Source organism: Pseudorca crassidens, chromosome 4 (assembly GCF_039906515.1).
Source record: "Pseudorca crassidens isolate mPseCra1 chromosome 4, mPseCra1.hap1, whole genome shotgun sequence".
NCBI lineage: Eukaryota > Metazoa > Chordata > Mammalia > Artiodactyla > Delphinidae > Pseudorca > Pseudorca crassidens.
The window spans coordinates 115,126,216-115,149,494 of record NC_090299.1 but is presented as its reverse complement, the minus strand read 5'-3'; the positions used below and the strand labels follow the sequence as shown (position 1 = coordinate 115,149,494).

Genomic DNA, 23,279 nt, shown 5'->3' with positions numbered 1-23,279 from the left:
CAGACTTCTAGAAAGACAGGAGAGGGCAAATGGGAAAAAGACATTATTGAAAGGGATAACTGAAAATTGACGAAAAATACTAAACCACAGATGAGAAAACAACAAGTCACAAGCAAGATAAATAACAAGAAATCCACACCTAGATACATCATAGTGAAGTGGTAAAATAACAAAAACAAATAATCTTAAATACACTCAAAGAAATATTACCTTCAAAGAAGTAATATTTATGCCTGGTAGCTGACTTCTCAATAGAAACTATGGAATGACCCTTAATGTGTTTAGAGAAAAATAACTGTTGATATAAACATAAACTTCTATATCCAGCAACAACTTTCAAGAAGGTGTACAAAATAAATAAACTTTCAGAAAACAAAAACTGAACTTGCCACCAGCAGACTCTCAATAAGGAACGTGATCCCAGATGGAAGGATTGAGATAAAAGAGGTAAGGAATAAGAAAGAAAGTGGTCAACATGTGGGTAAACGCTGACTATATAAAATAACCAAAATGATGATGACAACAATGACTACGATATTTTGTGGGATTATATAAGTAATTAAAATGCATAATATCATATAAATTGGCAGGAGGAATGAATGACTGGAATTCAAGGTCCTTGTATTATTCAGGAGTATAAGGATAGTGATCAATTTTAGACTTTGATAAGTATGCAAGTTGAAATTTATAAGGTAACCACAGAATAAAAATAAATTAAGACCATTAGACTCCAATTTAAGTAGAGAAAATGGATAAAGTAATAAATCCAGTAGAGGGCAAGAAGAAGAGAGAGATTTTTAAAAATGGAAGAAAGAGAAAGCACAAAACAAGATTAAAAATAAATCCAAATATGTTATTACACTAAATGTAAGTGTTGCTCTCATACACTGCTGCTAGGTTGTGTAAAATGGCACAACCTTTTTGGAAATGTTTGGCTGCTTCTATGCTAAAGGTGAAATGCTCATACCCTATCCTGGAGCAGCCTTAATTCCTACTATACAAACAACTAGGGAAACTCTTGCGCATACCTAAAAAGAGATATGCAAGCATATTTACAATAAGCTAAAAGGAACCCTACTGTCCATTGATGGTAAATGGAATAATAGTTTGTGATTTTTCATACCTTCCAGGATCCAGTCATGTTCTACTTATTGGCCTGGTAACAAGCATGCAGGTATCTATTTTTATCACTGCCCTTAAAGTGTACCTGCACACCTTCATATACATTTGTGTGTGTTCTAGAATTTCACAATAAATAGAAAGAAGACAAGTGAGAATCAGAGAAGTAAGTTGTCAAAGGCTGAAAAGCTGATGAGTGCTAGAGCCACAATTAGAAAATGTCTTTATGACTCTTTATCTCATCTTAACCATTACTCCAAAAAAACATCAAACACCAGTAGCGTCAATTCGCTAGAAACCAGTGTTAAAAAAAGACAAAAGCAATCATATAGCTTTTGTCAAGTTCCTAATAGGGCCCCTAGTTTTCGGTACCAATCCCAGATCCCATCCTCCCCGCCAGCCTCCCAGCACAAGCTACTCAGACCCAGCAAGAAGCAGGTTAGATCTGCAGTACCACGTTTAAGAAAGTACCATATTTCAGAAACAACGACTGAGAGCAACTCTGGTCAAGAGGCAGCCCTCATGACCACAGTAACTTTTCTGTAGTCACGAGAAACCAATAGCCCTTATCATATATTTGCAGGTATCAACAGAACAACCCAAACGCAGCAATGTGCACCGAGGGGATAATGGCAAATCACTAAGACAAAGTTGAGTTGGCCTTGGAAAGTCTGCTTATACAAGAAAACTTTCCTTGCCACTGTTCTTTGTCCCAGGCTGTGATCTGGGACTATTCCCCCTACGCTCTGAGTGTATTTGCTGATTCAGACATGGCTGCTCTTCCAGTCCCGGAATATGCCAGGACATTTCAGAAACCCTTGGCATTCCTGAAACTCAATGTCTATAAATGTCACCAAGACAAAGGGTAGGACTAAAAAAAGGTAACCTCAAGGCTCAGTGAATGAATCTGTACAAGGGTTAGATGAAAGTTCTTACCTAATGGGATTTTTCTACTAAATCCTGCCTACCCTTGATATCCCAATACAGTTACAGAAGACTCAGGAATACACACAATATTTCGGGCACAATATTTCTAAAGTGGGTATAAAATAATATTAGGGAAGGCAAGTCCAAAGAAGGAGTATAAACTAAATCTGAGCAGTATTTGCTTTCTAAAAACATGTTTTCAGTAACACCGTAATTCCTAAAACAACCTGAAAACTAGTTGTGTAAGTCAAAGACCTACAAGAAGGTTCTGATTAAAATAGCATTAGATTTTCTAGTGAATACATGACAGCATTATTACTTTCACAGTGCCCTTGGAAAGATACATATTATCAGTGTCCAAACAAAACAGCTGTTAGTTGTTCTATCAGCTTTTCTGAGAACTGACCCAATTAATAAAATGGATTTATTAATTCAAGCTATATTGAATATGAAAAGGAAAACGGAAAAGGAAATCTTCTGAGAAAAAACAAATAAGACAAAGAGTCACCCCAACATACATATTTGGATTTGCTGATTTTCGGTCAAGTTCACCCTCAGAGAGTTTTTGTTTGTTTTGGGTGGGGGCAAAGGTTAAAGCAAGAACAAAGGGAAAAGATGGGAGGAAGTGAGAAAAGAAGGGTAGCTGACCAAGATGGTCAACTGTTCCACAAATCTTCCCTTGGGATCAAACTCCTATAGCTTGATAAGAAGAATACTCACTGATAGCATTGGGGCAGGCCTACCTAGAGTCAGTTAAGAGAGAGTTGCCTGAGTTCACCTGCAAAAGAACGGAATCCAAGGGTCAGAGTCCAGACAACTAGGCTAATAAAAAAAAAAGAAAAAACACACCAAAACCAGCGGTTCATGTTTCTCATTTCCCAGATGTTCCAGCCCCAGAAAATCTAACTCTGTCATTGAAATGAAAAACAACAAACAATCCTTGTTTGTAATGGAAAAGAATTTAACTTACTCAAAATCAGAAGAGGGTAAGAGGGTAGAGGTGCAGGGAAAATAATGCAACAGACATTTAGAAATATAGAGTTTATTTATATTCACTGTAAGACAGTGTCACATTTTGTACATGGCTACCAGAAGAGGAATAACACTCTGATTGCACTAGATTGCTATCAATATTGCTTATTCTGCGGAGTCGGGAAACATGTATTTTCTCCTTTAAAAAACTTAAGGCTCAGTTTCCAAAAGGTAATTTTACCACTTATTTTCCTGTTTAAGGAACTGGGAAAGTTCTGAAATAAAGGACAAAGGGGTGGAGGAGGAAGGACAGTGCCACACACTTCACTCACTCCTACCCCCGCTGAAGACACTCAGTGTGATCTGTGGTTTTGTCAAAGGCTCCTCCTATCTGAAATGTGTTTAGTTACAAGATCAAACAAATCAGTAGATGGGAGAGGCCTTAGGTATATACCTTTAGTAAACAAACGGGAAAACCAAAAACTTTATCACTAGTTGCTGGCTAACGTATGTTTATTTGCAAGTTGCCTGCGGATAAGTGTGCACACATAGTCATGCGGACTCACTTTCCTTTGGTAAAGCTCACCAAACAGGATGTCTCTTCTAACACGCTAGTAAAAAATATTTAATTTCCTTTCAACTTTCAGATCAAGTGGCCACAAAGCTGTCCTTTCTCCTAAATACTGTCTTCCATTTTTCTTTTCAACCTTGTAGTAGAACAAAACCATGATAGTAACTCAAACTCGTGTGTAATCCCTGTTTCAGTGATTAAAGAGAGTGGGAGGAAAGAGCGTGAGAAAGCTAATCGTGAACAAAGTTTGGGGTATTTTCTTGAGAATTACCATATCAATGAGTTCTAAACACAACGAGTTCCCAAAGTGTTTTAGAAGCACATTTTCCTGTACAAATATTTCATTCAATCTACAATGACATAATCATTTTACAAAAGAGAATCTGTTCAAACTCAGTAAACTACCTTACAGTTCATGAGGCCAATGCTATAACAACAACAAAAGCCAAAAGGGCACCATGGGTTCTGCCTCTGGCATCAAGAGGTAGAGACAATCACTGGGTAGAAAAGATTAACAATAAAAACAAAAACGGTAAAACAAAACAACACGCCCTCCCCCCAAAAAAATACTCCACCACATTCCATTTCTAAGGACTAGTTCTGGAAAGCCTGGGTGGCATTCAGTCTAATTCTGAGTTGAGAGATCCATTGCCCACAATCATCTTGCTGTAGTTCTTCTGCTGCTCTTCCTTAAAGGTGTCCTTCACCTTGGCTCTCTTCAGTCCTCCATCCCTGAGAACAGAAAGACAAATAAATAAAAGATACTCCCAGCAGCGATTTAAAAGTGTTACCTATTAATACACGCTGCACGGTGCCATGACATTTAGCAGCTGGTCAGAGATTAGGCAAAAAAACACTGGATTTGGAAGCAGAAGGAACCAGATTTCAATCTCTGCTCTGCCACTCAATCAGACTTGTGTTACTTTAAGGCAGGAACAATCTCTCTGATGTTTGATTAACATAAAACAATCTCTCTGCTCAGTTTCTTTTTATAAGTTAGGGCTGCTATATTCAATATTTGGATACTGTATTAAAACTAGGATTGTTTACCTATCTTTTTCCCCAAGGAAAGTAAAGTACTAGGTATTTTTAATCTAAATCGACCTATATCTTACTAGAAAGCCATATGGAAAATTTTAAATAAACACACAAGAAATGGCGAGGATACTGAGTATGTGTGGGTAAATTCCTTAAAGAGAAATGGGTTCATCATTATTCAAATCTAATCCTATGTCTAACAAATCATGTTTTGATTCAAACCACTATATTTCAAGTACTATAATCTTCCATATTCCAAAACAGACTCAAAATAAAACAAGCAACAAAAACATAAACTGCATTCAACCAATAATAGTGCCTATGTAAGCAGCATTCCTTAATTCAGAGCCTGTGAATCTTTGAACTCTCTCCAGGGTGGAGAAAACAGACCTGCCTGGGTTATAAGTATTCTGTGCGCACTTCCTTCTTTAGACAACACAAAGAAACAACAAGCTGGAAGAGCTGGAAGGGGACTGGACTGTCAGGGCCACTCTCTCTCTCCTAATCTCATGTTTTAGATTTTAACTCCTAGGAGAGCATGGACCAAGAACTTGCTTACTTTATACTCTGCCTGTTTAATTTTAACCCAGCTAAGCATGAATGTTTACCAAGTGCTCTCTAATGATGATGAATGGATCATAGGTTAGCCAGTGAACTCAATGCCATGAAGACAGTGACCTACAAACAGACGGCCGCCTGAGACAACTGCCATGTCCTGGCCTCTAAAGTCAAAACTAAGACACGGCCCACCAGGAGGTCCTCAACTTAAAAATAGACTTCGGTCCACAAATCTTCCAGGGGGTCAGTTGTAGGAAATTTCCATGAAATAAGGTTATAAGTTGTCGTTAGGTCTCCAGAATTGTCCACAAGAGCCTCTTTTATCCACATGAGCTGCCTCTAACTATGCAGAGCATCTTTGTGAATTCTGAATAGTAAGAACTAGGGAAGGGAGGGAGAGACAGAAGAAAAGCCATTCCTCCTTTCCTGAGGTCCAGGCCAAAGCAGATAAAAATTCACAGTCAGCAACATTTGTCCTTGAGCATCCTGACATTATTTTTACACAATTCTCCCTCCCAAGCACTCCAGTAAACCTCATGCTGCTCTGAGCACCCCAGCTGTGACTTGCCACCCCCAGAGACTTTAAAGTTTTACCTAATTCCCCTTTGCAATGACAGCAGATCTTAGCTCTTAAGGAGGGCAGTAGCCATATATAAAAGCCACTTTAAGATGACACAATTAAATTCTCATTTAATCTAGGGGGAAAAAAAATCTAGACATGTTAATTCATATCCAAATGACAAACACATCTGGAAAGGCAGTGAGCCTATTTTCTTTTTAAAGAAGAGGCCAGGTAATTAAAAGTAACTTTTTATTATTAAACTGCAGATGGCCTGATAAAAGGAAATTTTAAAACTCTGAGGATCATTTGTGCCATTTCGTTCAAGCCAATCTGACTGGGAGTCTGTCCTGGAGCTAACTCCCTTAGGTTATTTTTGTTTCGAAAGGGTTTCTTCCTTTCCTTGGTATCTGAGACTATAGATCCAAAGCTCTAAGCTTTTCATAATGGCTTCAGGGCAGGAGCGGGGCTGGGATGTCAGGTAAGAGGAAGGGGGATAAAGAGTAGAGAACAATGAACAAGGAAGAGGAAGCCCATTACACATATGAACATGGGTGGGTCACTAGGACATCTGTAAATTAGGACATTGGTAAGCCTGTCATTTCATGATGGTAGGATGTCTGCAATTTAGTTTCACATATTCCAGTTTAGAGAGTGTAATACAAATATTAGTCTTAACCTGTCTTAACCCTAGTCTTGACTTTAGGGCCCTAAAGTGAGTTGCCCTAAATCAAGAACTCATACTCCCAGAGTGGTCAACTAGGCATTTAATCAGAAGGCCACCCTCCAGAGGTGCCACTATAAGGTTTCAGCTATCTTGATCTCCCATCAACCTCCCAAGCTTTGTTAATTAGCATAATGAATTTTAGAAATGGGTTTTCACTGTAGAAATTAGGAGTTTGTTCATTAGCATGACAGATGCCAGAGACAAGCTTTCCTAGGTGAAATTAGTTGTATTCAAGGTATGTGAATGGATAAAATATTTTAGAGACATTCCCCACCCTTGCATTAAAGCGTATATAAGAATCTAGCCAGCCCTTCTTCAGGAGGCTTAATCCCTAAATAGTCCTACGTTCCTCTGCGGGTTCAGAAGGCTTTGGTTGCCTGGCTGACAGCCTGACTTGGTGAGCCACATCCTGCTCCTACAACATTGCCAAAATTGCCTCCGATGAACTTTTCAAACACCAAAAAGACAGCAGGACTTTATTACACTTACAGGACTTGAAGTATGGACTATTTTGTGCCAGTTTGCAAATCCTATGTCTGTGTGTGTGTAAGAATCAATCTCCTATTATAACCCTCACTGATACAGACTAAATGTTTGTGTGCCCCCCAATATTCATGTACTGAAGCCCTAACTCCCAATAATATGGCATTTGGAGATGGAGCTTTTGGGAGCTAATTAGGTTTCAATGAGGTCATCAGGGTTGGGCCCTCAAGATGGGAATAGTACCCTTATAAGAAGACACACCAGGGCTTCCCTGGTGGCACAGTGGTTAAGAATCTGCCTGCCAATGCAGGGGACAAGGGTTCGAGCCCTGGTCCGGGAGGATCCCACATTCCACGGAGCAAGTAAGCCCGCATGCCACAACTACTGAGCCTGCACTCTAGAGCCCGTGAGCCAAAACTACTGAGCCCATGTGCCACAACTACTGAAGCCTGCACGCCTAGAGCCCGTGCTCCGCAACAAGAGAAGCCACCGCAACGAAGAGCAGCCCCCGCTCACTGCAACTAAAGAGAAAAGCCCGTGTGCAGCAACGAAGACCCAACGCAGCCAAAAATAAATAAATTAACTAATTAATTTTTTTAAAAAGACACAACAGAGAACTTCCAGCCTTCAGAACTGTGACAAAATAAATTTCTGTTGTTTAAGCCACCCAGTCTATAGTAGCTTGTTATGGCAGCCTGAGCAGACTAATACTCGCACCTACATTCAATCTTGCTCAAAGAAACAAAAAACTGAAGTCATAGATATCCATACCTAAAATATTTTGCTTATTTCCTGTCAAGTTTTTAAGTTTTCTTTAATATAGTTATAGCTGGAGTTAAATATGAACAAGTCTGTAAGTTGCCCCTTGCCTCCCAGGGCCCATTCCTCCAAATCCATTCTCACTTTCTTCTTCAGTGAAAGAACCCTAAATTTTAGCTTGACACGTGGCCATGCAGAACAAAGACTACATTTCCCAGATTCCTTTGCAGCAAGGTGTCAGTTCAAACAGATACAAGTGGAAGTGGCTTGTCCAATTTCCAGCCTGTACTCTTAAAGACATGAATGTGTCCTTCTTGTTTTAGTTCTTCCCTGCTAGCCATTTTGCTGTACTCACTGGGTAGAGGTGGAGCAGCCATCTTGGACCATAAAGTAGAAGCACACCAAGGATGGTAGACCAATACAGAATGAGCTGTTATAGCAGTCTAGACTGCCTATGTTTATGTATGGGAGATGAAATTCTCTCTTAGTTAAGCCATCGTTATGCTGTATGAGCCACTGTCAGTGTCAGCTAAATCTCCAGCTAACAAGCATAATAAATGACATTATTAAAATTGAGTTTTTTTAATTTAAAAAAAAGTGATAGTACTTCTGAAAAATTTCTTACCAGGGAAGCTCAGTCAACCCTCCTTGTATGGCAATAGCAGACTTAACCCGGTTAGCAAACTGGACTGCATCTTCTCCTTCCTGGAAAAAAACAATCACAAGTACTTTCTTAAGACAGAGTTTTCAAATAATGCTTTCAAATGTCTCACAATCATTTAGATTTGTTTTAAAGTATAAGATTCATATTTTAGCTCAAATATGCTCTATTCTGAATCATAGCAAGTATCATTTGTTCTATTAAGAAAATGCAGTGCTGTACTGTTTAATATTTTTATCACGTGTATATATGTTTATTATGCTCTATATTAGCCTTATTCAAGATACAAAATTCTACAATACCTGCAGGTTCAAGAAACCAATGGCAATTGTAAAAACTATTACGGAAAAGAGTCTCTGAATATAAAACCAGCTTGATTTTGAAGAGAGCTAGGTATATATACTTTTTAATGACTAATGCTGAGAAAGCAGAAAGTCCAACTGTAGCTAATGTGAGGAAGGGAGACACCCAGGTTTTCAGGTAAAGGTTTTCTTGCCTTTATCTGACTAGATAAAGCACCAAAGACCAGCTGTCTATGGCATACCTCTCTGGTCATGGGGGGCATGTACCACACATCACAGACAATTGCCCAGCTGGTCATCATTCGAAGCAGGTAGCTCACCATGTTGTATTTACTACTGTTCCAAAATGCATCACCAAACTGAGGATTATACTGAGAAAAGAGAAAAGAAAATGCATTCCAGTTAGGAATTAAGTGGCAGTTTCTCTTATCCATGTCAATGGATGATAAGCCAAACATCTCTATCAGACACCCCAAAAAAGAGAAGCTACTTTACTTGACAGAAAGGCTCCAAAGAGCAAACTAGATGTAGAAAACAAATTTATGGTTACCAGGGGGTAAGAGGGGGGAGAAAGAAATTGGAAGATTGGGGTTGACAGATATGCACTACTGTATATAAAAGAGTTAACTAATAAGGACCTACTGTATAGCACTGGGAACTCTACTCAATACTCTGTAATGACCTATATGGGAAAGGAATTTAAAAAAGAGTGGATATGTTTATTTGTGTAACTGATTCACTTTGCTATACACCTGAAACTAACACAACATTGTAAATCAACTATATTCCAATAAAAATTAAAAGAACAATTTAAAAAACTACACTCCACTAAAAATTTAAAAAACAAACAAACAAAAAACCCAAAGAGCAACCCAGGCCATATAACTCACCTGACTAGAGCCAGAGAGCACTGATACAGGAGGGTTATTGACATGACTCTTAAATATCTGTCTTCCCACTTAACTAGAAGGTGGGTGAAAGAAGGAACAGTATCTGTTTTGCTTATCATGGCGTCCTCAGTACTCAGACACTGGCCTGGCACACAGTACCACCCCACATATCTATATACATAACTCAGTAGAGAGAAAAAGTGATCAAGCAAATGGGGCAATTGGTCAATCTGAGTAAAGAGTCCACAAGTATTCCTTATTCTTGCAAATTTTAAGTTTGAAATTATATCAAAATGACATTACCAAGTCACTGCCCTCTTTTGGGGGGATGAGGGCATTTTACCTTAATGGCAACTGGATATATGGTTCCTCCAATTTCAAAGCTTCCCTTTTTAAACATCATGACTGAAGTATTATTGATGCAAGTTCCTATAAGGAAATGGGAGAAGAGGGTGAATATTTTTTAAAGCAGCCATTTTTAAAATGAATCATTTTGATATAAAATAAGTTAAAATATTCAAGTCATATCAAATTACAGATTTTTTTAAAAAGAAAAAAAATTACAGATATTTTATTATCATTTTACAAATCAATTCCCGCTTAAGTAGTAGTAATTCGACAGTTCTAAGCAGGTTTAATAACGAACTTTTACTTTATTATTGATTACTCTAAAGATACAATTTCCTCATGACAGGTGACAATTTCAGCACATCTTAAAATAAGGACTTTAAAAAGTTATGGACAATACCTTTCTAAGTTCATTACCCAGAAACAACTTCTAAGGTCAAAAAGGTACCAGGACTTCCATCAGATCTCAAAAGAAAGCAGGGAATTACTAGCTCAGAGGCCGTCCCATCCCTACAGGACAGCATAGATCTGAACTAAGAATGCCAATTCTAGAACAATCCAATTCCTCATATACTTTCGGTACTTGTTAGCAACTATAGCTTGGTAATAAGCACTGTCCCTTCTTACCTTCAGGAAAGATTAATATGGGTAATTTTTTCTTATCAGCAATATGTTCTCTTAGTCTGTGAAGAAACAAAAAGGATCAAAATTATACCATAAAAAAGAGAGAGGTGGGAATCCTTTTTGGTATTCTTTACTCTCTACTAACACAGATATACTTGTAAAGCAATAAGGAGGAAAGAAATAAGATACAAGTAAAGAAAATAAACTCAAGTTGGTCCCTTTCTAAAAAATGTGTAAAGGTTGGTAAAGCTGAGATAGAGAGATTACAGCTGCCAGAGTATATACTGCTGCTCAGTAATCTCAAGATGGGGAACAGTTTTCTAACCTTAAAGAGATTTCAACAGGTACTTTCCATTTTACTTTTAAAAGCATGGCCCACCTTCATCTTTACAGCAATGATCAGAGTGCCTTCAGTTAAAGGCCTCAGGTAAAAGCTGTTTCCAAACAAAGGTTTCTGGTAAGCAACTGTACCCCAAGCCCCAGGAGTTCCTTCTCCTGTTCCATAAATAGCATTAGCTCTGTCTGTCTCTACATGGATTTAAGTGATAACGGTCATTCAGCAAACACTTAATCCACCATCTATTTATTCAGCCAATGGTTACCAATTATTACCTTCAAGGTAGTAATTTTCAACTTTAAAAATTCAGTGACTGGACTATATCTAAGTCATGGCAATGTAAATGTATGGGCCTTCTAATCTCATCATGTATCCCACTATGATTACAGAATTCAAAAATTTTAAAATCTAGCTAAGACAGGTGATTCACCAGAAAAGGCCAACCACAAATAGAGCTCCATATGTTTTAGTTTTAACCTTTAGTACTGCTCTGCCTTCTTTGGCAGGAAGACCAAGGCTTGAAAGATTTTATGCTACCCCAATGGATACTGTGTAATGATGCTGCTTACCTCTTAGTAACCAGGTGTCGGTCCTTCATTTCTGAGCGTTCAAACCAGACATGTGGACAAGACTTGACCATAGCTCTCTGAATAATTCCCATCAATCCACCATGAACCTGGCCAACCTAGAAGGACCATGAGAAAAAAATGCAAAGGCATAGCTGTCCAAAGAAAGCCTTTTTTTCTTTTTAGTACCAGTAAGTTCCTATTCCCCACTCAGAGAAAAGATTGGCCTTCTTCTACTGATTGAAGTTCTTAGTCTGTTCAAAGGACATGACTGGCCAAATATTAGCACAAAGTATTCTTAGTAGCGCCTTTGAATTTTAAGCTATGTTGCTATACTAGTTTTACTCTAGCTTTAAAAAGTAGAGGTCTTTCAACTCAGCCAAGATAAGGGAAATACAAATTAAAACTACACTGAGGGACTTCCCTGGTGGTGCAGTGGTTAAGACTTCACACTCCCAAGGCAGGGGGCCCAGGTTCGATCCCTGGTCAGGGAACTAGATCCCACATGCATGCCTCAACCAAGAGTTCGCATGCCACAACTAAGGAGCCCAAGTGCTGCAACTAAGGAGCCCACCTGCTGCAACTAAGACCCGGCACTACCAAATAAATAAATAAATATTAAAAAAAAAAAACTACACTAAAATATGATTTCTGACCATTCAAATCAACAAAGATTCAAAAGCTTGACAATGCGCTCTGAGCCAAGGCTGTGGGAAACAGGCACTCTCACACATTACTTGGGATGAGGAGATTATAACACCCATAGCAGGAAATTTGGCAAATTTATCAAAACTACATATACATTTATCCTTCAACTCAATAATTCCAGTTCTAGGAATTTACCCTGAAGATATAGCTCCAACAAAATGGAAATATATATGCACAAAGTTATAACTGCATTATTTGTAATTGCGACATATTGGAAAATACCTAAATGTCCAAACATAAGAACTTAGATGAATAAACCATGGTACATGCACACAATGGAGTACTATACAGCTAGGAAAAGAATAAGGTTGATCTCTATGACTGATAAGGAGTGATTTCTAGGAGATATTGTTAAGTGAAAAAAGCAATTGCAAAAGAGCAAATAAAGTATGCCACTTTTTGTGTTAGATGGAAGGGGAAATATACACATGTATTTGTTTACCTCTACAAAAAGAAAACATATGCAAAACCAATGTAGTTGGAAACCTACAAGGATAGGAGGGAATGGGGTAGAATGGACATGGGTGGAGTGACTTCTATGAGTGTAGTTTTCTGTCTAGTTTTGACATTTCAAAACATATTAATGTCTCACAAATTTAAAAAATAAATCAAAAAGGATGCAACTAGCAAAGTGAAAGCAAATTTAAACAAATGAACCCAACTGTATTCCAAATGAATAAAAGAACACTGAAGGAAGGGGGAGGGAAAAAAAAAATCTAAGAAATTTACAAAGATAGTATTTGACCACATCTGCTCCATCTTGGGTGGGGTACCAAGAAATGCAAAATACCCTGATTCTTTTTACAACATATTTTTCTTTTTGTAGTAAAACAGGTGAAGCAATCCTGAAGCAATTTTAGATGTATTATAGGATTGAGAAAATGAGTAAACATGTTGATATTGTTGGGAAAAAGGGTATTCACTGTGAAGAAAAGGGAGATACAAATATAGGTTGCAGAAAACTAAGAAAGAACTTGATGAATTGAATGAATTGTTACAGACTCAGATTTCTAATATTATATTAGTATTACACATAAATATGACATATAAACATATTAAAAGTAGAAATATTTTACACACATTTTTACATAGAGAGAGAGAAAGCAGCACATGAGAATGTAAATAATAAAGCATGGCACAAAATGTTACCAACAGGTACATGTGGATAAAGGGCATATGGATGTTCCATGCAACATTCTTATTATAACAATTTCTCTCTAAGTTAGAAAATATTTCTAGATTTTAAAAAAAAAGTAGAGAGCTTTGTTTAGGAAGAAAAAAAAATTCTGAAAAGGCACTAAGAGGAGATCTTGATGTATAGTTTATATTTAGCCAAAAGAGGACAAATACAACCTCTGGAGGTTAGCTGTACAGTTCCTCCCACTTCTGCCCTCTGCTGCCTCTGATATAAATCTGGTTGGCTTAGAAAGGATGGAGATGGGGGGAAGGGGTTGTGGGACAAAATAGTTGAAGAGGATTAAGAGGTACAAACTTTCAATTATAAAATAAATAAGGAATGGTATGTAATATACAGCATAGAGAATATAGTCAATAATGTTGCAATAACTTTATATGGTGGCAGATGGTTACTAAACTTATAGTGGTGATTAATTCATAATGTATATGTGTTGAATCACTATGTTGTATGCCTGAAACTAACATGACATTGTACTCAACTACAATTAAAAAATTAAAACTAAAAAAATAAATAAATAAATCCAACTGGCTTTTGGTTTCTATCACTCAACCCATCAGAAAGTTCGCAGGTTCTATGCTTTTCTAAGCCTTGGCTAATACTGTAACTTATACAATTGTATACTGCACCTGTAATTGCAGTTATATATGATCAAGAAGCATGGAAAATGCTAACAAAATTCTGAGGCCTTCAGTCACAAATGAGTTATACTCAACTCTTTGTTGACCAGGACAGGGAATGAATATTGTATCAGAAACACAAAATCATGATTAGGCAAGTTGGTTAAGACGCTTGAACCTCTGCTTTCTCAACTACAACATCTCAGCCCTAACCCCTTTGGATTACAGGGAAGGTCAAACACAATGGATGTGAATGTGCTTGTCCACATAAATGCAAGGAATTATTATATACACCCAGAAATGGGTGGGGTCTATCCAGGATTGTTAACATGAGGGTTTCTGGACGGGCTTTCTGGCGTCTCTGGATGGGCTTTCTGGGATCCATAAACATCTTGAAATTATACACAAAATTTTGTTTGTATGATGCAAATGTATGTTGTTGTTTTTCTAAAAAAAGGATACATAAATATTAACTGATTGCTAACCTAAAAAAGGTTAAGAACTACCAATTCCCATTAAGTCTTTTCAGAGTGGTGGTTAAAGCTTCCTTAAATTCAGAAAGAGCTCCACAACTTAGAGAAATTTAATAACATGTTAAAATGTGTTTGCCCAAGAGTTATATATATGAACTTGTGTCTTAGATTAAATATCTGGCAATGAGCTAGGAGCTTTTACAAAGGTCTTCAAACCCCCCTCAATGACTTGTATAAGCCACAGATTGTCAGCTACCAACACACATGCCAGCACTCCCTACTTGCCTATCTGCAGCAGACCCTTAAATCAACAATGGCTCCCTTCATATGCCTTCCTTTCCAGGAAAGCACACCAGACCATGAGTATCAGTCATAGGAGGAGGGGACTCAGAGGTACAAACTACTATGTAGAAAATAAATAAGCTACAAAGATACGTTGTACAGCACAGGGAATATAGCCAATATTTTATAATAACTATAAATGGAGTATAACGTTTAAAAATTGTGAATCACTATGCTGTACACCCGAAACTTATATAATACTGTACATCAACTATACCTCAAAATAAATAAATAAATTAAATAACGGCTCCCTTCAAATGCCTTCCCAGGAAAGCACACCAGACTATGACTAACAGTCACTAGAGCTGACACGTGAAATAAAATCCATCTGTTCTCTCTGAAGCGCAAGCCACCACCATGAGATATGAAAAGAAGATTCCCCAGGATTCCTCTCTCATTATTCTATTCACACATCAGTTTAGGGCATATTTACCACCAGCAGGAAAGAACATCTTTAGTGATCCTCCAAATAAAAGAGAGGAAGAAAATCTTGACAAGTTCTTCAGGGTGACAGAAAACACCCTTTGAACTGAAAACATGCCAGAAATGCCACAAAAAGGTCTTGTGAGGTGTCTGATTTTTACTGTGGACTTTGTGGTTTGTTGATGGGTTTTTTTCCTTTTCTTTTCTTTTGCGGCTGTAGGCAAGAACTGAGAAAGGCAATGTGGTATATATATCTGCCTTCCTTGCTTGACCTTCATTAAAGGGACAGGGTTTTTTTCTTTAATTGCATATGACTTCCTGAAGGGAGACAGAACTAATTGGCTGGTAAGGGATTTGTACAGCTCTAAGGAGGAAGACTTTAACATCTCAAAGTGTCATTAAACATTGCAGGGATTTTTTTTTTAACTTTTTTTATTGCTTGTTAAACATTGCAGGGATTTTACAAGCAAGATGGTATCAACTTTATAAAGTCCAATCATGCTCAAGTATGTCTACATTTCATTAAGTTAATTTCTTACTACCTTAAATATAATGGCTGTTTTCCTTCTTTTTCTTGCACTATATATTCCTCATGTAAATATATTAATATTGATAACTTATGTACTTACATAGTATAACACGTCACTTTCTAATATAAAACTAACTTTCTAATTTGTGCCAAAATAAAACAAAAGTTTGAACAATCCACAACACATGCAATTACTTGAAATATCAACGCGTTGTTCTTACCATAGCATAGCACCCATCCGTTGTCAAGATCAAAACATCTATCGGTGAAGTATGGTTGGCAACACAAATGCCTCCCTTCTGGGGTCTGTACTGCCTGCAATTACAAACAACGGTTAATACTAAATCTTGAAAAATGGGCACTATTTTGCAGAACAGCATGTAGAAATTCACGCTATTTTGTTTTTAAAAGTACACTAAAAAAATAAAGTTTCAAAGTATACGGGTTCATCTTAAAAAGGTTGTCTCCAGGCAGTATGATGGGAGGGGGCTAAGAGTATAGGAGGAGGGGCCCATGATTTTCCCTTTACATACATTTATATCACTTTTCTGTAATGATCATATTGTCCTTTTATGATGAAAAAATAATTTTAAAACATTAGACTGAATTACAAAGATTCCATAACTTTAATAAACTTTGTGATATGTAAGTTTTACTTATTTTACCATAAGTATTTTCACATTATTTCAATCTTCATAAGTATCACTTTCAGTGGCTTCAGGATGATCCAGAGTAAATTCACTGTAGTTTCCTCCCTCCTATCCCCCTAAAACAGAGGTTGGCAAACTCTTCTTATCACAGGCCAGAGAGTAAATACTTTAGGCTTTACAAGCCAGCCAATCCCTGTCAAAACTCCTGGACTCTGTGGTTTTGGCACAAAGGCAGTAACAGATAATACCTAAATGAATGAGCATGGCTGTGTTCCAATAAAACTTTATTTACAAAAATCAGATGGCAGGCCACATTTTGCCTACAAGCCCATAGTTTAGTGTGCCAACTTCTGTCCTAAAGTTCAAATGGTATTTCACACTAATGAAGCAAAGTGGTTTTCTTTGGACCCATACAGAGAAGAAAGCGAACCAAATGCATAACAATGTTAGTATGTTTTCCTTAAAATTAGAAGTAATTCTACAATAAGTTGTGAACTCCTCTCCGTGTAATTAAAGCTCCTTTTCTGTAGAAGATGTTTCCTCTAATCATACTTTTCACAAAACATTTTCTTCTAATCCTCACCCCAAAACTCACAGCCCAATCACAAATCCTGTAATTTTAGAAATTTAAGGGGCCTTTTATGTTGGTAACACATGGTAAAGCCAAATGATGAAATGTTTCCCTTCTAGAAAAAAGACACAAACATCCAGTCACACAGATATAGAGAGCAAACGAGTGGTTAAAAGTGTGTGTTGGGCTTCCCTGGTGGCACAGTGGTTGAGGGTCCGCCTGCCGATGCAGGGGACGTGGGTTCGTGCCCCGGTCTGGGAAGATCCCACATGCCGCGGAGCGGCTGGGCCCATGAGTCATGGCCGCTGAGCCTGCGCGTCCGGAGCCTGTGCTCCACAACGGGAGAGGCCACAACAGTGAGAGGCGCGCGTACCGCAAAAAAAAAAAAAAAAAAAAAAAAAGTGTGTGTGGCAGGGGCATCACAGGGGTGGAGAGTGGGAGGTGCAAACTACTGGGCGAAAGACAGGCTCAAGGATGTGCTGTACAACACGGGGAATATGGCCCATATTTTATAATGACTGTAAGTGGCAAGTAATCTTTAAAAGTTGTATAAAAATTTTTAAATTTTTTTTAAAAGATCCAGTCAGTAAAAAAAGAGACGCTTGTCCTAGAACTTTTTAAATAATGATATTAAATATAAAAAAATAAAATTTAGTTTCCAGAAATGTAATTCAAAAACAATCAAAATGACCTCCATGTAGTTAATAACTTCACTTACTACCTTTCTCCTCTCTGATGAGGGGTGAGGTAAGCAGAATGCTGGGTTCTGTTTTAAGGCTCAGTTGTGGGATTTTAGAAGTGGCAGAGCTGAGACTAGAAACCAGACTCAGGATTCCCAAGTCTAGTCCTCTTTCCACCATTCTGCAGGCCTGTCACCTTCACCATTTAAAAATTTTTACATGGATCCAGTTTAAAACCTGACTCTCCCATTTACTAGCCACGTGAACCTAGACAAGCAAACCCAGAGCTTCCATTTCTTCACCCCGTAAAACAGGATAACACAGCGCCTTCTCAAAGGGATGACCTATGAGAAGTACGGGCCTGGCCTGCACACCATAAATGCCTATTTATTAAGGTCATTACATGTTTATTATTATGTTCCCTCTGCAAATGGATTGCTTTTGAAAAGTAGGGGTTTTTTTGGTTTGTTTTTTAAACATCTTTATTGGAGTATAATTGCTTTACAATGGTGTGTTAGTTTCTGCTGTAAAACAAAGCGAATCAGCTATACGTATACATATATCCCAATATCCCCTCCCTCTTGCGTCTCCCTCCCACACTCCCTATCCCACCCCTCTAGGTGGTCACAAAGCACCGAGCTGATCTCCCTGTGCGATGCAACTGCTTCCCACTAGCTATCTATTTTACATTTGGTAGTGTATATATGTCCATGCCACTCTCTCACTTCGTCCCAGAATGTCCTCAAGTCCATTCTCTACGTCTGCGTCTTTATTCCTGTCCTGGCCCTAGGTTCTTCACAACCTTGAAAAGTGTTTTTGTGCACTGTTATGTCTGTGACGCTCTAAGCAGTAGGGATGAACACGCTGAAAATACTCTTATTTCACCTGCTTCCTCCCACCCACTACTGTCAATCACATGCTGATTTACCTAGAGAAAGGCTGGCAGGAAGCCAGCAAATACTCACTTGTTATGATAATGAATGGTACCAGAGAGGGCACGAACACAGATCCTGCAGCAAGTCAGGTGCACCAGTTCACTCAGCCGGTTTCTGAGACTGAAGGAAAGAGAAAACATTTTATTGTGCAGCTCTGGGCACTCCTAAGAAACAATACAATAAAAGCTTCAATGTGCTCCTTGACAGCAGCATACAGTTCAATTCTCACTGTCTCGCTGAGGAATTTAGGACAAAACTCTAATGGAAAATAGCTTCCACCCTGACCAACGATAAATCCTGACCAAGGACTAGCATGATAAAATTCCTGCCCAAGAAAGCTGAAGCTTCTTTGGTCTCAGCCTCATTAGCTTGACAATACTACAAGACTCTCTTGCTTTCCTTGAGTCCCTCAGTCCATTTGCTTCCTTCTCTTCATTTCCCCTTTTGAAAAGCAACTTCTGTCAATTTAAATGTAAGCATCATGGGAAATCAAATAAGTACTATGAAGATGAAGTGAGTGGCATTTTAATACGCGTGCTGAGGCCATAAATTTGACGCAGTACATAGGAATCACACAAATATTCTCTTTGTGGACACAGCTAAGAAAACGGACAATCCTATTAATGGCTGGGAGGAAGGAAACAGTTCACCTGCTTTCTGGCAGCTGTCCAACCAGGGTAGTTCCTATAACCAAAAAACTGATCCCAACGAAAGCCAAGGTAACCCTGAAAAGGAAAAGAAACAGTAATGCAAAACCTAGTTGAACAGTAGGGGGAAAAGGGAAGGAATATAAAGTTCATAAAAAATTAAACTGTAAATAACTTGAGGAGCATCTACGCTATGCAATATGATGCAGCCATTCAAAGAATCGGGCAAATCTATAGATTCTGACATGAAAGAATGGTTCTTTGTACATTTTGAGAAAAAAAAAAAGAGCAAACTTCAAAATAATGTGTAGAGTATGATACCATTTTCAAAATAACACCAAGCACATAACCAGTCTATAGATGCATATAGCAGGCCTGGAAATTTGTTCACAAAACTGCCACGTTCAATCTATGCAATCATCAAAGGGTTAAGTGGGCTAGTGAAGAGAATAAAAGTCTTGCCCTTCTGCTTTTCTGAAGTATTTTTAAAAATTTTTTAAAATATACACATATTAACTTCTTTTTTTTTTTTTTTTTAATGCGGTATGCAGGCCTCTCACTGTTGTGGCCTCTCCTGCTGCGGAGCACAGGCTCCAGACGCGCAGGCCCAGAGGCCATGGCTCACGGGCCCAGCCGCTCCGCAGCATGTGGGATCTTCCCGGACCGGGGCACGAACCCGTGTCCCCTATATCGGCAGGCGGACTCTCAACCACTGCGCCACCAGGGAAGCCCTTAACTTCTTATATAATAAAAGAGTTTTATGCTGTATAAAGGAGTCATTTCAGGTTGAAAGTAGTTAACTTACTTTGTTTGAGATACTTTGGTGTGGCATGGTGAGGTTGTAAAAGGAAAATACCTTGCAAAGGTCTGAAAATAACTTGTTTTTCTATGCTTTTTAATGATGGGGGGAAAAGGGCACAATTCAAATTTTTCTCAAAGAAATTTATAGCAAATGACGAGAAAGTTTTACTTAAAGGCTCTTTCATAATAAGAGCACCAAGTTATATCACCATGTAGGAATCCTTCCATGCAAATCTAAGTGTGGTTCCTTTGTGTGGTTCTAGATAGCTCAGAAGTTAATAAACAAGGTGACAGACAATATCTCTCATTTCCACAGACACTTTCTCATTTTTGAAAAATGCTTTTACTTCCAAAAGGAAAGAGTCATTCTTAGAAATGTAAATAGAATTACTCAAAAAGAAAAAGCTGAGATTTTATACCTTTCAAAATAAATGGGGCTTCCTTATAAAGGCCTTGTTAAGTTGTTAAACCTTGTTAAAGTCTTGGTTTAACACCTTTTGACACAGCGATTTGAAGGTCTGATTCAGTTTTTCTTTGGATGCCATATTTTCATGTCAGTCACTAACGCAATAACTAAATGACTGCTTAATCTCATCCATCGATTACACAAAAGTTTTAAAATAATGTTGTGCCATCTTGTCCTAATGAGAATCACTTGTTCCTACACATTAAATCAGAAGAGGTTATATATTTTAACATGTTTAACAACTGGGTTCAAAACTATTGAACATTTTTATTTGCTAAATTAACAGAAAATTCTGTTTTCCAGTCTCAGTGAGCCAACATGAGAGTTCTCACAGATGACACAAGTTTTCTGCCACAATCTGTGTTGCTTAAGAGCTTTACTGAGATACAATTCACATGTCATACAATTCACCATTTAAAGTGGCAATTCAATAGTTTTTGCCACATTCACAGAGTTATTCAACCATCAACACAATTTTAGCACAATCTGTTTTTTAAATGCTCACTTTGCAGCAACTGCTTCTTTTAAAAAGCATTTACAAAGCAATTCTTTCCCATGAAGAGTATGTACTAAGAGTAGGAGCCTCAATTCTGCCATTTTCTTCTTGTTCTTGGCTGCTTATATTACTGGATTATCCTAAATCTGTGGTTGCTTTGCAAGAATCTTTTATGTCACGTATCTATTTCATGAGCATTAATTTAAACTAGATAATAGAATCATATCACTATTTGGTGGGTACCCCCAGCAAGTGAAAGCTAAACATATGAGGGCATCTCAAGTACTCTGGGCTGTAAAATCCTCACTCTTTCTTCAGGTTGCCTTGGATACGGTGCCTGACCCATGGACCAAGTGAAGATGTAAGAACTCATCTATATATTCAACTTTACTGAAATTTCATTTCTTTATAAGAATAAAAATAAAATCAATGGAAGCACTAATTATAAATAGACTAGAAACTTCTAATAAATAAAAGCTGAAACATTTCCCAAACACAACAATGGATAATCTTGTGCATCCCCAGAGTGCATGAACCCCACTTTGGGAACACTGGCTTAATGTTCAAGCAAGTGTGTCCTAATTTCACTTTGTTATCACAGCTGAAATGATTCTCCAAAGACATACCGCAACATCTACACAGTGGCAACATGAGCACAAGAAAAGAGAGAGAGCTTCTTAGAAATGTGCCTTTGCCTACACTTAAGCAATCTCTTTCCGCATAATAAATCGGAATGAGGCAAGGATAGGCCACCCTAGGGATGGTAAAGAGGTTTCAACTAATGTGCCAATTTTAGTCGGCTGGAAGCAACTGCCTGGAAGGCTGTATTGAGAGCACACCAAGGCCATGTCCAGGGAAATGAAGCAAGACAATCAACAGCAATATCATGCCTGGCACCCGTGCTACTACCTGCCATCACCACGCTAAACAGACCATAACCACTTCATCCCACTGCCCAGTGTCACCTCTTCAACTCACAATCCACACTGTGGCTCCAGTAAACTGGGCTTTGAGGCTACTTCCTCATGAGGGAGCACGCAAACTCAGAACCAAAACGGGGCCCAACTGGTGAACTTTTAATAAGAAAAGTGAGTGATCAAAATTGAACTAGGTGGAACAAATTCACCTTTCCAAATATCCCTCTCCTGTGTGGTAACCACTCTGAGGAATTTTTTTTCTCCTGTGCAGCTATGAATGGCTACAGACCAGCAAAGAGAGGCAGTCACAGTTTGGATGACACTCTGGTGAATGTGAAACTGTAAATACTCTCTCTTCTTTTTTCTAACTTCCTTTTTCTATCCATCCTCAAATTTTCCATGACTGAAAGAGCAACATGGATGCAGTTAACATATACTGGATTCTGAATACACACTTCCATTTGGGAAAAATGTGAGAGAATAATATGTTTTTGTGGAGGTCACGTTTAGTGGTGTTTTCTAAATGGGAAGGGGTGGGTTAGTATCATTAATACTCTCAGGTGGCCATTACATACATGATTTAAAAAGAAAGCTGAACCAACTGTACCATCAAGTTACTGGGCAGGAGACGTACCTCAGAGGTAGTAGGACACAGTAGCGCACTATGACGCCCAGCACCCACACCATGGTGAGCTTCGGACTGATGTACTGGAAATTTACATTGGTCCTTGTGAGGAGATTCCATGACACTAGCTCCTCTGAGGAGAACCTCTGGGTCACTTCGTCTTCCACAATGGCTTCCAATCCCTTCTTGGAGAAATAAAACACGTCAGACAGCTCAAAGTCCCTTCCTCGCAGACCAGACAGCCCTTTTTCCATGGGTGACTCATCTCTTTGGATAATACCTTAAAAGAAAGCATCAGGACATGAGAAAATGCCATAGGACAGAAGAACAACTGATCAAAGAGGCTACTTTAACTGTGCAGAAGACAAATAACTCTAATGGGTAACATGAAGCAGATTTCAGAAATAAAAGACAAGCAACTGAAGGGGGAAAAGAGGTAAAAATCCCTGAGTCTGCATGAAATGGCTTCTACCCAATGATTTCAATTCATTACAGAGGAATTTGGTCCTCAATAACCCTTTTGCTTGCATCTTCTCCCTACGAATCATTAGCAAAAGAACTCACAGAAACAAACTCTCCCCAAGTATAAATCTAGACTGTGTAGAAACAAATTTATGTTTTCCCCAGATAAAAACTATAAAGCCATAAAGCAACCAAAATGGCAGAAGGTATTACCACAAATAGCAAAAGTTTGATGTTTTTAATATGTAAAAATTATTTAATAAGAAAAACATAGGCTCCTGCAAAAAAGTAAGCAAAG

At 38.2% G+C, this 23,279-nt stretch overlaps 1 protein-coding gene across 4 annotated transcripts in view; it reads right to left on the bottom strand.

Moving 5' to 3' along the window:
- Positions 1 to 3,072: 3,072 nt before the first annotated feature.
- The window catches only part of GPAT3 (glycerol-3-phosphate acyltransferase 3), a 57,322-nt gene continuing 37,115 nt past the window's right edge, over positions 3,073 to 23,279 (bottom strand). For 3 of the 4 annotated variants that reach the window (XM_067736465.1, XM_067736466.1, XM_067736464.1), the window contains exons 4-13: positions 22,529 to 22,799; positions 19,218 to 19,292; positions 18,598 to 18,687; positions 15,953 to 16,046; positions 11,445 to 11,560; positions 10,542 to 10,597; positions 9,910 to 9,995; positions 8,919 to 9,047; positions 8,339 to 8,418; positions 3,073 to 4,321 (exon numbers count right to left, since the gene is read on the bottom strand). In XM_067736465.1, coding sequence (XP_067592566.1) covers positions 4,210 to 4,321; positions 8,339 to 8,418; positions 8,919 to 9,047; positions 9,910 to 9,995; positions 10,542 to 10,597; positions 11,445 to 11,560; positions 15,953 to 16,046; positions 18,598 to 18,687; positions 19,218 to 19,292; positions 22,529 to 22,799 — 1,109 coding nt within the window. In that variant the 3' untranslated portion in view covers positions 3,073 to 4,209. The remainder of the gene's footprint in view (positions 4,322 to 8,338; positions 8,419 to 8,918; positions 9,048 to 9,909; positions 9,996 to 10,541; positions 10,598 to 11,444; positions 11,561 to 15,952; positions 16,047 to 18,597; positions 18,688 to 19,217; positions 19,293 to 22,528; positions 22,800 to 23,279) is intronic. The other variant, XM_067736467.1, reaches the window with a different exon arrangement.